The sequence below is a fragment of the Triturus cristatus genome, chromosome 12 (genome assembly GCF_964204655.1).
Source record: "Triturus cristatus chromosome 12, aTriCri1.1, whole genome shotgun sequence".
Lineage (NCBI taxonomy): Eukaryota > Metazoa > Chordata > Amphibia > Caudata > Salamandridae > Triturus > Triturus cristatus.
This window is the reverse complement of record NC_140595.1, coordinates 215,564,715-215,576,941: the sequence shown is the minus strand read 5'-3', so window position 1 is coordinate 215,576,941 and position 12,227 is coordinate 215,564,715. Positions and strand designations below refer to the sequence as shown.

The 12,227-nt window shown below is 41.5% G+C and overlaps 1 protein-coding gene across 1 annotated transcript in view; it reads right to left on the bottom strand.

The window, feature by feature from the left end:
* Nucleotides 1-11,772, bottom strand: part of LCAT (lecithin-cholesterol acyltransferase) — a 474,689-nt gene extending 462,917 nt beyond the window's left edge. The window contains exon 1 of the mRNA XM_085638505.1: nt 11,400-11,772. Within this exon, the coding sequence (XP_085494631.1) occupies nt 11,400-11,553 (154 nt within the window). The 5' untranslated portion in view covers nt 11,554-11,772. The remainder of the gene's footprint in view (nt 1-11,399) is intronic.
* Between the last annotated feature and the right edge of the window lie 455 nt (nt 11,773-12,227).

Sequence of the window (12,227 nt, the reverse complement as noted above, 5' to 3'; positions counted from 1 at the left end):
TTATTATTTATTGATCGACCAATAGCATGATCATAAGCAACATAGAATCTCAAATACACACATTATCACACAATACATAAAACATTTCTTAAAATGATGATTTAAAACCTTACTTAAATCAACTGTCTATTAGACTTAAAAATTACAATTTTACAATTCTGAAAAGTAGGGAAAAAAGTATTAGAATGCTGAGTGGTAGTAATTTTGTGAACCCCTACAGATTCCAGAAATGTATTTCCCAGAAAATCAAGGAAAATGTGCAGTTTAGGCAAAGTTGGAGGTTTGCAGGGCATTGCAGGTAGGTAAACGTCATAGGATACACAAAAGGCATGTCACCATGGACTCCCCGGGATGTCTAGTTTTCATAAACGAGTGGGTTTGGTAGGACTCCCCAGGTGGTAGCCAAGCCAACTCTGAAAAGTGCAGCCATTCAGCATGGCATGTGTGACGATATTGGGATTTAGCCCCGTGTTGCTGTCCCAAATGAGAAAGTAACACCAACATGTATTGCAATTTCCTCTCTCTTGCCATAGGGATGGGGATGTTCTAGTCCACACAGGAGCAGAAAGACTGTTGAGGCTTTCAGGATGGGTCAGATCCCACTCTATTATTCCATAAAAAAATATTTCTGATATCCAGCGAGCTCTCGGTCCCCCTACCTGCCACACTGCCAACTAGGCTAACTGAGGCAAACACTGTCCCGTTCCCCGGAGGGGCAGAAAGACTGGTTTGCCCCTCCTAGGGTGTGAGTATGGCCTAATGGCAGGGGGAGACAAACTAACCCCTTTTTGGGGGGAGGGACTATATCTCCCCTGGTTTCTACTGGGCTTTCTGTCAGCTAGGGGTTCAGACTGTGGGTAAACATCCTCAATCTGCCCCCAAGGGGAGAGGGGTAAAAAGACTATTGCATCCATCCTGGGGTAGGGGCATGATGCAATGCCTGGATAAGTCCACATTTTATTTTAAGAAGGGGTCTTACTTTTCCCCTTGGGTCTAATGGACTTTCTGCTCCCTAGGGGCAGATTGGAGGTAAAATCCCCCAATTGGCCCCAGAAGTACAGAAAGCTGTTTGGGCCTTTTTATGGTGGGGCTTAGCCCAGTGCCTTGGTGGACCACTCACCATCCCCTCCTTATGTGACACAAACATTTTCCTTGGTTCTAGTGCGCTTCACTTCCACCTGCGGGGGGCAAATTGGGGGTAACTCTACCAAATTCCCTCAGGGGCAGAAAGACTGTCTTTGCAACATTCGGGGCTAGGGCTTGGTCCGCAGGCTACCTCCTCTGCTTTCGTTTCTGCCAAAAAACCTCCTTGGAATCTACTGGACGTTCTAACCCCTGGGGGCAGATTGGAGGAAAAGGCACCCCTTCTCCCACCATCCCCAGTTGGGTTGTGGTAAGTGTCTGCATGTAATAGTCTGTACCTGGGGCAAATCTGCAATTCTAGAAATGGCAGTTTGCTATGCTAGTGGTGTGCCTAAACCTACGATGTTGCTTACATGCTTGAGCTATCAGTCAATAGTAATGCCTGTGTATGATTTTCTCTCCAGATGATAAGCACATCATCAGTGAATCTGCACCTTAAACATATGTGGTATTTAAAGGAATTTATCTCTGAGATATATATGTATATACAAACGGACCAGGCTTGGAACAAAAGTACTGCCCATAAATGTCACTTAGCGTCTGAAAATATATAAGTCCTTCGAACCCCAAAAACTTTTCCAGTTAAAGCAAAAAAGTGTATTAGTGTTATATAACTCAAGCTTGAATCATTGAGAATTTATTCATTGGCCTGCAAGTGTTCTTTCTGTGGATACTAGTATACAATGGCTCAAAATCAACCCTCACTAGCAATCTGCTGTTAGGATGAGATGGGTGACCATCAGTAAGGTATATTTTGTGTCCATGAGAGAAGAAGGCATGGCCTGAACTAGACAGCGTAAGCAACAGTCACAACTTTAAGACAAAGGTCCAAGGACAGAACCTATGCTTGAAACCATCGGACATCCAGGTGGTGGTCTTGTGGGTTTGTGAGTTTTGGGCAATGTTTAAAGGCATGGTGTCCTGGGATTTTTTGTGATCCAATTATTCTTCCTCATTCTTTGTACCCAATTGCTCACTTTCAGCTCCCTCAACTAAAATTTAGTTTTCTGTTAAAAGTTCATTAGTAGGATCAGAATGTAAGATTTTATAATTAGTAAAGTTGCCCAGGAGTTTTAGGCATTTCTTTCTATAGGCAGATGCTGATTGTAAGACAATGGCTCAGTCTTTACCAATTTGGTGTTGTTGCCTATTTAATCCAGCACCTCTTTTACTGCTCTTGTCAGATTGTGAAAAAATCCAATTCTTGGTGATGTCAGTGGAATCAACTTCCTTGGTGACTAGTTCCAATGCTACCACTTCTGGTGGAATGCTAGAAGGAAGAGGCATGAAGGAGGGCTTATTACATAACTGTGTGTTGGTTATATCTTGGAAGTCACAATCTTTGTCGGAAAAATGAAAACTAAGCCTTATTTTTCAAGATCATTCAGCCAATTCGCATTGGGGGCCACATCGACCCTGGGAATTGGAACAAATCCCATACCTTTATTAAGGATCCTGGGTTGGGAATCAGTAAGAGGAATTTCAGTGAGATTTATGACTAAGTTTTTGTTTTTCTTGGACCCGTTATGGTTCTTTTGTCACGCTCCTCGTCATCCTCTGGGTGATATCTTCCCACTGGACAGTGGGATCCTTTTTCTTTCCTCTTCTACAGCCTGTGCCTCTCCCTAGAAAAGGATGTGTGTTGCATTGGAAAGGTATTCTCATTGATGGAGGGCTGTCCAAGTTAGGCCAATCATGGAAGGACCTGTAGGTGGTGGAGAAAAGCCAGAAATGGCATCTTGTAATGTGCCGGGCCTTTATGTGAGGACTTATCCCTACTGCTCAAAACTTAAAGACCAGTTATGTGGGTACCGTCTCCGCTGATTTTTATTTCTAGGAAAAGATTATTATGCTGAATGACTAATATATTTGTCTGTGGCAAACGTGGATATTTCTTAATTTATTTTGTAACTCGGAAAGTTTCTGCTGTGTCAAGTATTCTTTGAATTGGGTCATATATTTGTTATTCTCTTTGAGTGTTTTGTTAAAAGTCATTTGAACAGAGGGTTTCAAATTGTTTTCACTGGTTTGTCTCTTAAACAATACAGCATCAGAAAGCCTCTTTGCAGTTCTAATAATGTTATTAAATCTCTTGTGCATTTTCATGCTAAGAGTGACCAGTCTTACCGAAAAGTGACATCTTCAAGACATATTGGTGGTTTATTCGTGACATTCAAGCCATGAGGGACTGTTTTGGTCCATAAATATTCAGTCGTAATTACCCTATGGAAGGCTGTTTTAATTTGATTCTTTTTTAGATCTGACCAGGAATTCTAAAGGGATTGAGAGAGACTTACCTCTCCTAAAATTGATTGTGTTGTCAAAATTACAGAAACCATTGACCATGTATCTATAACTCCTCCAAAGTGCTGATAGTGCTGGAGTTGTCTTATGAATCAATCCAGAGGTAAAGGGCTAAATGTACGAAACTATCCTGCATTTCTTAACAGGCCAAATCACTGTTTGTGCCTGTTAAGAATGGTTTGGTATTACCTAAATAACGATTTCCAAATAGCCATTCCTACTCTGTAGGAATCAATATTTAGGAATGTCTATTTTTGTACATAACATTTTGTAATTCCTAAATAGGGTTTTCTAAGGAGTCACTATTTAGGAAATGCAAAATAAGTATTTCGTACATCTGGCACAAGTGACTTAAACCAATTAAAATGTGCTACAAAACACAAAAAAGATTAGGGGCCAGATGTACAACGGTTTTTGCATGCACAAACGGGTTTGCAAACCCATTTGCGCATGCAAAAACCAATAGGGTTATGTACCATTCCAAAATAGCGAGTCACAATTTATTTGCGATTCGCTATTTTGGAATTGCGAGTCGCTATTAGGAAGGGGCGTTTCCTTCCTAATAGCGAGCACAACCCCATGTACAAATGTTTTGCGACTGCAATTACGGTTGCAAAACACTTGCAAATTATCAACCTCTTCAAGAGGGTGGTAATGGGGTCGCAAAAGGGAAGGGGTCCCAAAGGGACCCCTTCTCCTTTGCAAATGCAGGGAAACATATTTTTTAAGGGCAGGCAGTGGTCCCCGGGACCACTGCCTGCCCTTAAAAAATGAAACGAAAACATATAATTTTTTTATTTTTTTTAAATGCATCCCGTTTTCCTTTATGGAAAACGGGCTGAAAGTGAGAATAAGCATAAAAAAACTAAGACTAGACAAAAATTTGGGAGGACTAAAACTCCTGCATGCAGCACACATAGGAAGAGGGAGAAATAAAGATATTTCTTTTCGTAATTCCTCCCCTGTGAAGGTTTTGCATTTTGGGGCATTCCCAGGTTTGCAAGTCCAGGTAAATTTGGGAATGCATCAAAATCCATGCATGTTGCGTGAGAACACCCACACAATGGCCATGGAATGCCTGCCCAGGGCAGAGTAAGGCAGCGATTTACGCTGCATTGCGTTACTCCAGATTTATGGAGTCACTCAGGGCCATGCAAAGTGTCCTTGCGTGGTATCAAAAATCTCATTTTTGAGTTGTGTCGCGCCTGCACCATGTTACGTCATGCAAGTGCGACGCAACTGTCCTCAACAATATGGCCCCTATCATTTACGGTTCATCTATCTAAATAAATAACTAATTTTAATCCAGTAATTGAAGTATAGACAGACAGTAGTTATTGTCAACGATAACAAAAAGCGCTATTAAGTTTTAAAGAAACCTTTGGACCCACTTCCAACTTCTAATCATTTGCATGAGATAAAGTCATCTATAAATACACATCTATTCTTTAACATAAATACATTAACTGTTAAAAAAAAATAACTATTCCTTTGTCAGTGCTATAAGCAAAGTCCATTAACAAAAAGCAAATACGGTGGAGAATGCTAATGTTCCCTTGTGAAACAATATGCCTAAAGAATATTATGGCTACACCAATGAAAACAGTTAATATAAATGCAGCCCTGAAATGCACCCATTAACCATACCATCAAGACAACACAGCTGTCAACACATAGCACTTAAACATGAATATAACACAGAGCAGTGATATAACAATTTATCAGTCATTATTTATTTGCATTTGTCTATTTGCGAATATGGCTATATACAATTCAAGGTATGGCCAGTGGAAAGAGTATTGCTACTGAATCATCCTAACATTTAGTATCTATATTCTAAGCATAATGCAACTTTAGTAATCTGATCTCCTACATTGAGAATATTAGAAACATAAGCATGTGTACCAAATTCAAACCTTAACCACGCAGTTTATCACCCTACTACACGCTGCTAATCTCCCATCTACACGATGAACAGCAGTCGCAGCCCACATATTTCCAGATATGCTGTACTGATTTTAGGAAGAGCTGAACTAGAATACTTTAAGGTGGTTAGATCCATACTGAATGTACCACAGTGCCTCATGAAGTTACTCGTCAGTTAACAGCTTGGATTCAGTAAGAGTGTCTTTATTTCTGTGTGTCTCTGTGCATGAGTGTATTTAGGTACATACTTCCTAAGCATTGTGGCAAGTAGGTGTGTTATCTCAGAAAGAACATTGGTCTTTCTATCCCTTTGCCAATCCATCTGTCTATGCATCCATGTATGATGTGTGTTTGTGTCTGGCGGTTATTATCCAATATTATTGAGAATTTGTACTGCATGCTTACTGCACCCATGGACGCAGTCAAGCTTAGGGCCAGATTTAGAGTTTGGTGGATGAGATGCTTCATCACAGACATGCTGATATCCCATACGAAGTTTTACAGGTACATTTTCTCCTATAGCCCCGGCCTTAGGTTCTTAACCTAAGGCCGGGGACCCCTGAGGGTCTGCGAAGCTTACTCTGGGGATCCACAACTGCTTACAAAATTAAATACCATTAACAGATTAATAAAGGGTCTATCAATAAAGAAGCAAAATGTCAAATGTAAACATTTTGAAACATTCTGTTAATATGAAGGAATTTGAAATTGGAGAGTAAAAAATTAATTTGTATCTTTAGACTGATCCAGGGAAGCAGTGAAAGTTAATCAATATAGTATGGATGATAAGTGACCTCAATTGAATTTAGAAAAGCACTAGCCTTCTCATTAAAATGTTGATTTTTTTTAAATATTTTGTTTGTGAATTAAATAAACAATTTCATAAGTTGTGTATTAATTAACAAATCCTTGTTTCTGTATTTTCCGTGTATATTTTTTGTGTTTCAGGTCATCAAAATGACTCCGTGGGAGTCCCTGGATTCTAGTAATGATTCAATGGGCGTCCTTGGGTTCCAGCAATGATTAAGTAGGGGTCCACATATATCAGAACGTTAAGAATGACTGCTAAAGCACTTGCAGTATACCATACTGGATATCTGTCACATTTGTGACGGAGTATTCCAGCCACCACACTTTAAATCAGGCCCTTAGTGTCAGATGTTGTTGGGCGTGTTGATCAAAGAGAAGAGTTTACATTTTTTTCTAAAAGGCTGAAGATGGGATATTCTTCTTAAATCAATGGAAGCACGTTCCACAAAGTCAGTGCTAGTAAGGAATTCTGGGCGTCATGTCCCTTGACTTTTTTAAGGTGAGTTCGTTTTGGGAATGAAAAGAGTAATTGAACTTGTGCCTTATCAGTTGTGAGAGAAGAGATCTGAGCCAGTATCATTAATGAGCTAAGCAGAGGGTCTTTGAAGAAACCCAATCTAAAAAAAGCTAATGAATTGGCTTCAAAATAGGAGACGCTCAGCCGAATCCAAGAACAGAAACCATCACATTAGCTGCCTGGTTTGCAGGGTGTCCTGACGGAGGAGGTGAGATTTATTAATGCCCAAATAAAGGCCACTATATGAAGGTGGACACCACTGAGTGATGACCCTAGACAGTAAGAACATGTAGTATCTATCAATGCTTCTATATTAGGAAAGAAGTTAGACAGTCATCTTCTGACATGAAAGCATATGCCTGAAGGTTAGAGTATATTTGGCTCTTAGAGTTTTGATAACTTTAGAGGGAGTGGAGGTAGACCCATTTAAGTGAGACAAAATAAGAGATCCCTGTTTAGGCCTGACAAAAGATTTATTTTGCCAGATCGAATTAGCAGTTTAGAACTGCCCTACAAGCTGCAATGACAGGCCTGAGACATGTTTTAAAGGGCTACTTAAGTTTGTGGCACAATGAGTGCCACAGACCTACTAATATAATTTAACTTACAGCCAGGCCCTGGGCACATGTAGTAAGAATGTACTAGGGACTTAGAAGCAAATGGACTTAGAAGCAAATTAAGCGTGCCAGTTGGGTGTAAGCCAATGTTACCATGTATGGCAAAAGATTTGGGGGAGACCACCCTATGGCTGACAGGTTCAAACAGCTCTAAACAGGCATACAAGTGGCAACCTCTTCAAAAAAGTTTTGAATGCATGCACACCGTGAGCTGTATAATCCCAGAATCTGTGCTGCACCCGTTCAAAATTTTGAGGGCCAACAGTGGTGTGCACAACTTGAGGTACGTTCAATAACATGTTCCAGGCTGGACTTAACCCATCAGCTAGAACATGCTTCATGTTTATGGAGAGTGAATGGGTGAAAAAAACGCTATCCACTGCCTCATATGATCAAAGGTTTAAAAAAATAGTCATTCCGGCTTAGTCTTGCATTCATCTGTGGTTGGTAAATTGAGTACTAATAAATGAGATAAGTGGAATATTTGTTACTTATAGTTAATGCTGGATTTGAAAAAAAATTAGTCTGGAAACCCAAAAATTTGGAGTCAAAGTGTGCGGTAGGAAAGGGGGTAGGGTCACGAGGGGCCGAGACATGAAAAACAGGGTTGGACAGTGAACTTATTCATTATGTTAAACATGCAACACATAAATTGGCAACAAGAGCAAATGTAACAGTCAATCTGTTCTGCTTAACAGTCACAAAGAGTCAGTGTTTTAAAATATCATATAGTTTTGGGCAGTGGTTCTTAGCCTGTGGTCCAGGGAGACATCTGCAAAGCTTGCTTAGGGGATACATGACTGCTCAGAAAATTAAATAATATTAGAAGATTCATAAAGTATATATAAATAAAGTAGAAAAATGTAAAACTGAACATTTTTAAATGTTCTGTAAATGTGAAGGAATTTGAAATTAGTGGCTAAAAATCAAGTTAGTATTCTCAGATTGATTTGTGGCAGCAGTGCAAGTATATCAAGCACATTAGAGCATGGACGATGAGTGACCTCAATTGAATTTAGACAAGCTTCAACCTTCCGATTAGAATTACATGTTTTTTTGTGAATTAAATAAAATATTCCAGAATTATTCATTTGTTTGATAAATGCTTGTTCAAGCATTTTATGTAGAGTGTTTTTTTGCAGTTCAAATCATTGAAAATTCTTCGACTGCGGACCCAGTCTTCCAGCAATGACTCAGTGGGGGGCACGGGATTCCAATAATGATTCAGTCGGGATCGCTGGTTCCAATAACGATTAAAGGGAGGTCCTCACAAGTCAACATTTTTTGTTTTAAGGCATCTGCTGAAGAGATCTTTGTCTACCTAGTAAATATCAGGGGATAATAATAATGGTAAGATAAGTCTGGTGATTATTGCACTTGCTGGTGATATCTGTCTTTTTTTATAGTCACAGCTTTGACTCAGAGTTGCATATAGGGTTAATGTGCCTGCTGCAAAGCACATTATGTAACATGCAAATCACAGATTGTATTTTATGAAGATAGGTAAGTGGGTAACTGCTTCTTTTGACACAGAAATCCTCCTGTTTCTTCCAGTTCATAAGTTGCAGTTCTTCTCACATAGCACAGTGTGCTATTAACCAGCATCAATGAGCTGCACGCAAACTGCAAGTCATGGGTTTAGATTTTTAATGAGTTTTTTCTCAATCTGTTATTATTCTAAGTTGCAAACAAGGATTTCTTTCAGTAGAAATAAAGTCTTGTTAGTACAGACAAGCCCAACCACAGAGGTATATCTTAAATCATGACTTTGTATTTCTCTTGATCATCCACAACATCTAATGTCTACAAGTATCGGTGATATGGGACTTCTACACCTTCTAACCTTATTGTCTTATGTAACATTTTCTGTACATTGATTTACACACCTGTATTATTTATTGCCTCGCTGTGGCTGATGTAAAGCACCCTGATCCCCTACACTGGTATGAGTAGTGCAATAAAAGAATAAAAAAATAAATGAGTAAGGCCATTTAAATTGTGTAATTACTCATACACACAGATACATATAGCATTCTTATAGTGCAAGCACATCTCTTAAATGGGGCGGGGGTGGAAGAAAGTTACAAATCAGCCTCCAAATTGTAGTTCCTCTTAAGTTCCTATTAAGGGATAACAAGCTTGTGTGTCATTGTTTCCTTCCACTGCATTGGCATTTAGGTGTTAGGCCAAAGACAGCTCTTAGCCAGGATGATAGTGAAAAAAGGAGGGCTGATGATCATTTAAATTACTGGGTTGAACAGATCTCAGATCTGGCTCAGAAATAGCTAGCGGAAACGGTATTCAGCAGGATTACCCTCCTTTCCTGCACTGCACGGTGCTTAGAAACTGCTGAGGTGTGGCATGAAGCTAGTGGTGGCTGGCACGGATCGTGGGGGGTGGGGAAGAAAAAAAATACACTTACTTAACCGCGTATTTCATTCGTCATTTCTCCTCGTCTCTCCTGGCCGGAACGGAAGCAGGAAGCACACAGGCTCCCCTAAGCCAATGACAATGCTGCAACAATGCAGCGTTGTGATTGGTCTGAGCGCCGCGGTTCGGCGCTCAGACAGGCGGTGGGAGCCTGTGCATGTTCTCCACTCTGGCTGTAATACAGCCTGGATGGAGAACATGCAAAGTGCGCATGATTGTTTGGCCGGCCCAAGATGTCCGGCCAAACCGTATTGTGTGCTTAGTTTCCCCGCCACTCCTCCCCCTGCTCCTATTACCCAAGCCTCCAAGGGTTTATTGGGTTGCCCATTTTCCTTAACAGTATACCTTGTAGGCATCGTTACCCTATACTAGTTCCTCTGAGAGCAGAGCAGAGCAGCCCGACCCGCAAAACTGCTTCAAGAGGTAAAAATAAAATGAAAATAACATCATGTTATTATCAGTTTATTTCTCCTTTTTTACAGTGCTGAAAAGCAGTGGGGCGACGTTCCTTAGCGGAGGAGCCACCATTGCAGTGCTGAAGCACTATTTGAAATCAATGGTTGGGTGTCTTCCCTTCACCTGTCATGCATTTTCACTGCGCAAACCCTGATCTCACATGATCCATTCATGTCACGCTGTGCACTATCTCCAGTCAGAGATATTGGTGTGAGACTCACAACATTGATCGTGTGTCACTGTCCCAAAGTCAAAAACTTCTGGGAGAAGATCTTCACTTTCTTAAACACAATGTTAGGTTGCACTCTGAAAACGGAATTTACCACCCTAGTAACTGCTTTTATTAAGACAGAGGTAGACTCACAACAAGACAGAGACCTACTGGATCTCCTCCTAACAGCGGGAGTCAAAATGATACTAAATGGAAAGACACCTCCAAGGCAACCTACAAGGGATGGCACAATTGGGTGACGTATCTCAGAGGCGCAGACACAGTTGCCCTACGTGACTCACCATGGAGACAGCCCTGCATATGGATGTGGGCATCCCTGGACAAATACCTAGACCCATATGAGCCGCCCTGAGTAGGACTAGAAGAACGACCAGGAAAGTAAACCCTCATGAGACAATAGCGAGGAAAATACAATTTCATGCTATATCTCTCTCTCTCTCTATCCTAATTCCTTTCCTTGCCCCTTCCACTCTCTCTCTATCCCATACGAGGACAGTGGATGGGGGGCAGTCAAGCTACCGAAATTGAACTACAGCTAACCGAGCCAGTGTGGGCTGCCCTGTAACAACTAAGCGTTGTTGAGTACATGTTATATGTTAAATGTCATATGTCGTAAAAAACAATAAAAATTATGCTGAAAAAGTAAGTAGTTATTATTACACGCACTGTAACTGGTAGAGCACGCTCCAAAAAAAACTATATAGCCGAAACACTAAATAAATATACTGTGAAGAAACTCACAGACAATAAATAGGTTCTAAACCTGATTGTACCAAAATGAAAACTTCTACTAAATTCCACTTTCGTGCACGTGCATTAGAACCTGCGAACCGCGAGAGCATCCGATGGAGTTCTGACGATGCTGAGGTGCGTAGGAACAGCCTTCGTTCCCATTGGGCCTGACAGGATGCGTCGAGGTGCGCGAGGAAGCAGCGCAGCTAACGCCGTTGGTGTAAAATCTTACCGATGAGGACTGGAGGGGTGTTGTTCTTCATGTCGATCTCGGGCGTCGCCTGGGGAGGGAAAAGAACGTCCAGCAGCCAGAAGGCCGGGGCGGGCTGGGCCCCCAGGAGCAGGAGCAGAGCGAGAAGCCGAGCAGTGCGTCCGTGTTCCTCCATGGCTGCGCGGGCTGTGAGGGCAGCTCTCCTCAACAAACAGATGTTTTTTATCAGAGCTCTGCGAGGTCAGGGCTAAAAGGCGAGGAGGGGCGAGGGAGGGGTGTTTGGAAAGAGGAGCTGTGAGCACATCATTCGCATGACCACGGACTTTTGTAACGCTTTAAAGTGGGCAAGCCTCGGTCAGGGACGACACCATCGGGTAGAAGCGAGAAGCTGGAATGGTCACTGGCTGAAGGGGAAGTCTGCAGGTTTCATACTGAGCCAGAACTGGTCGGTGGCCCAGCTCCAGGTCAAATGACCTTCTACATTGAGGTCAGATGCCAGACTTGGCCCACGGGATGCCATGGCTCATGTGCCTAATGTCTAGCATGGCCAACCTTTTATTATCACTTCGAACAACACTTTCGGCTCGGGGAGACATGTGGGCACATTAGAAGACGTTTCTTGGGGAGGACCGGGAATTGCTCTTTTAAACAAGGTGTGATTCAGAGGAGGGGATTGTAGAATTAAAAAACAAAAAAAGATATAACTCAGCTAGATGTTGAGCGCATTGATTCTGATTACTTTGTCATTCTGTATTTGATTTCCAGCTTCTGGAGGAAGCCTAGCCTGCTCGCTGTTGCCACCTTTGGAGAGAGAAGTTTACAAAATCAACAATGATGTCATCTACAGTG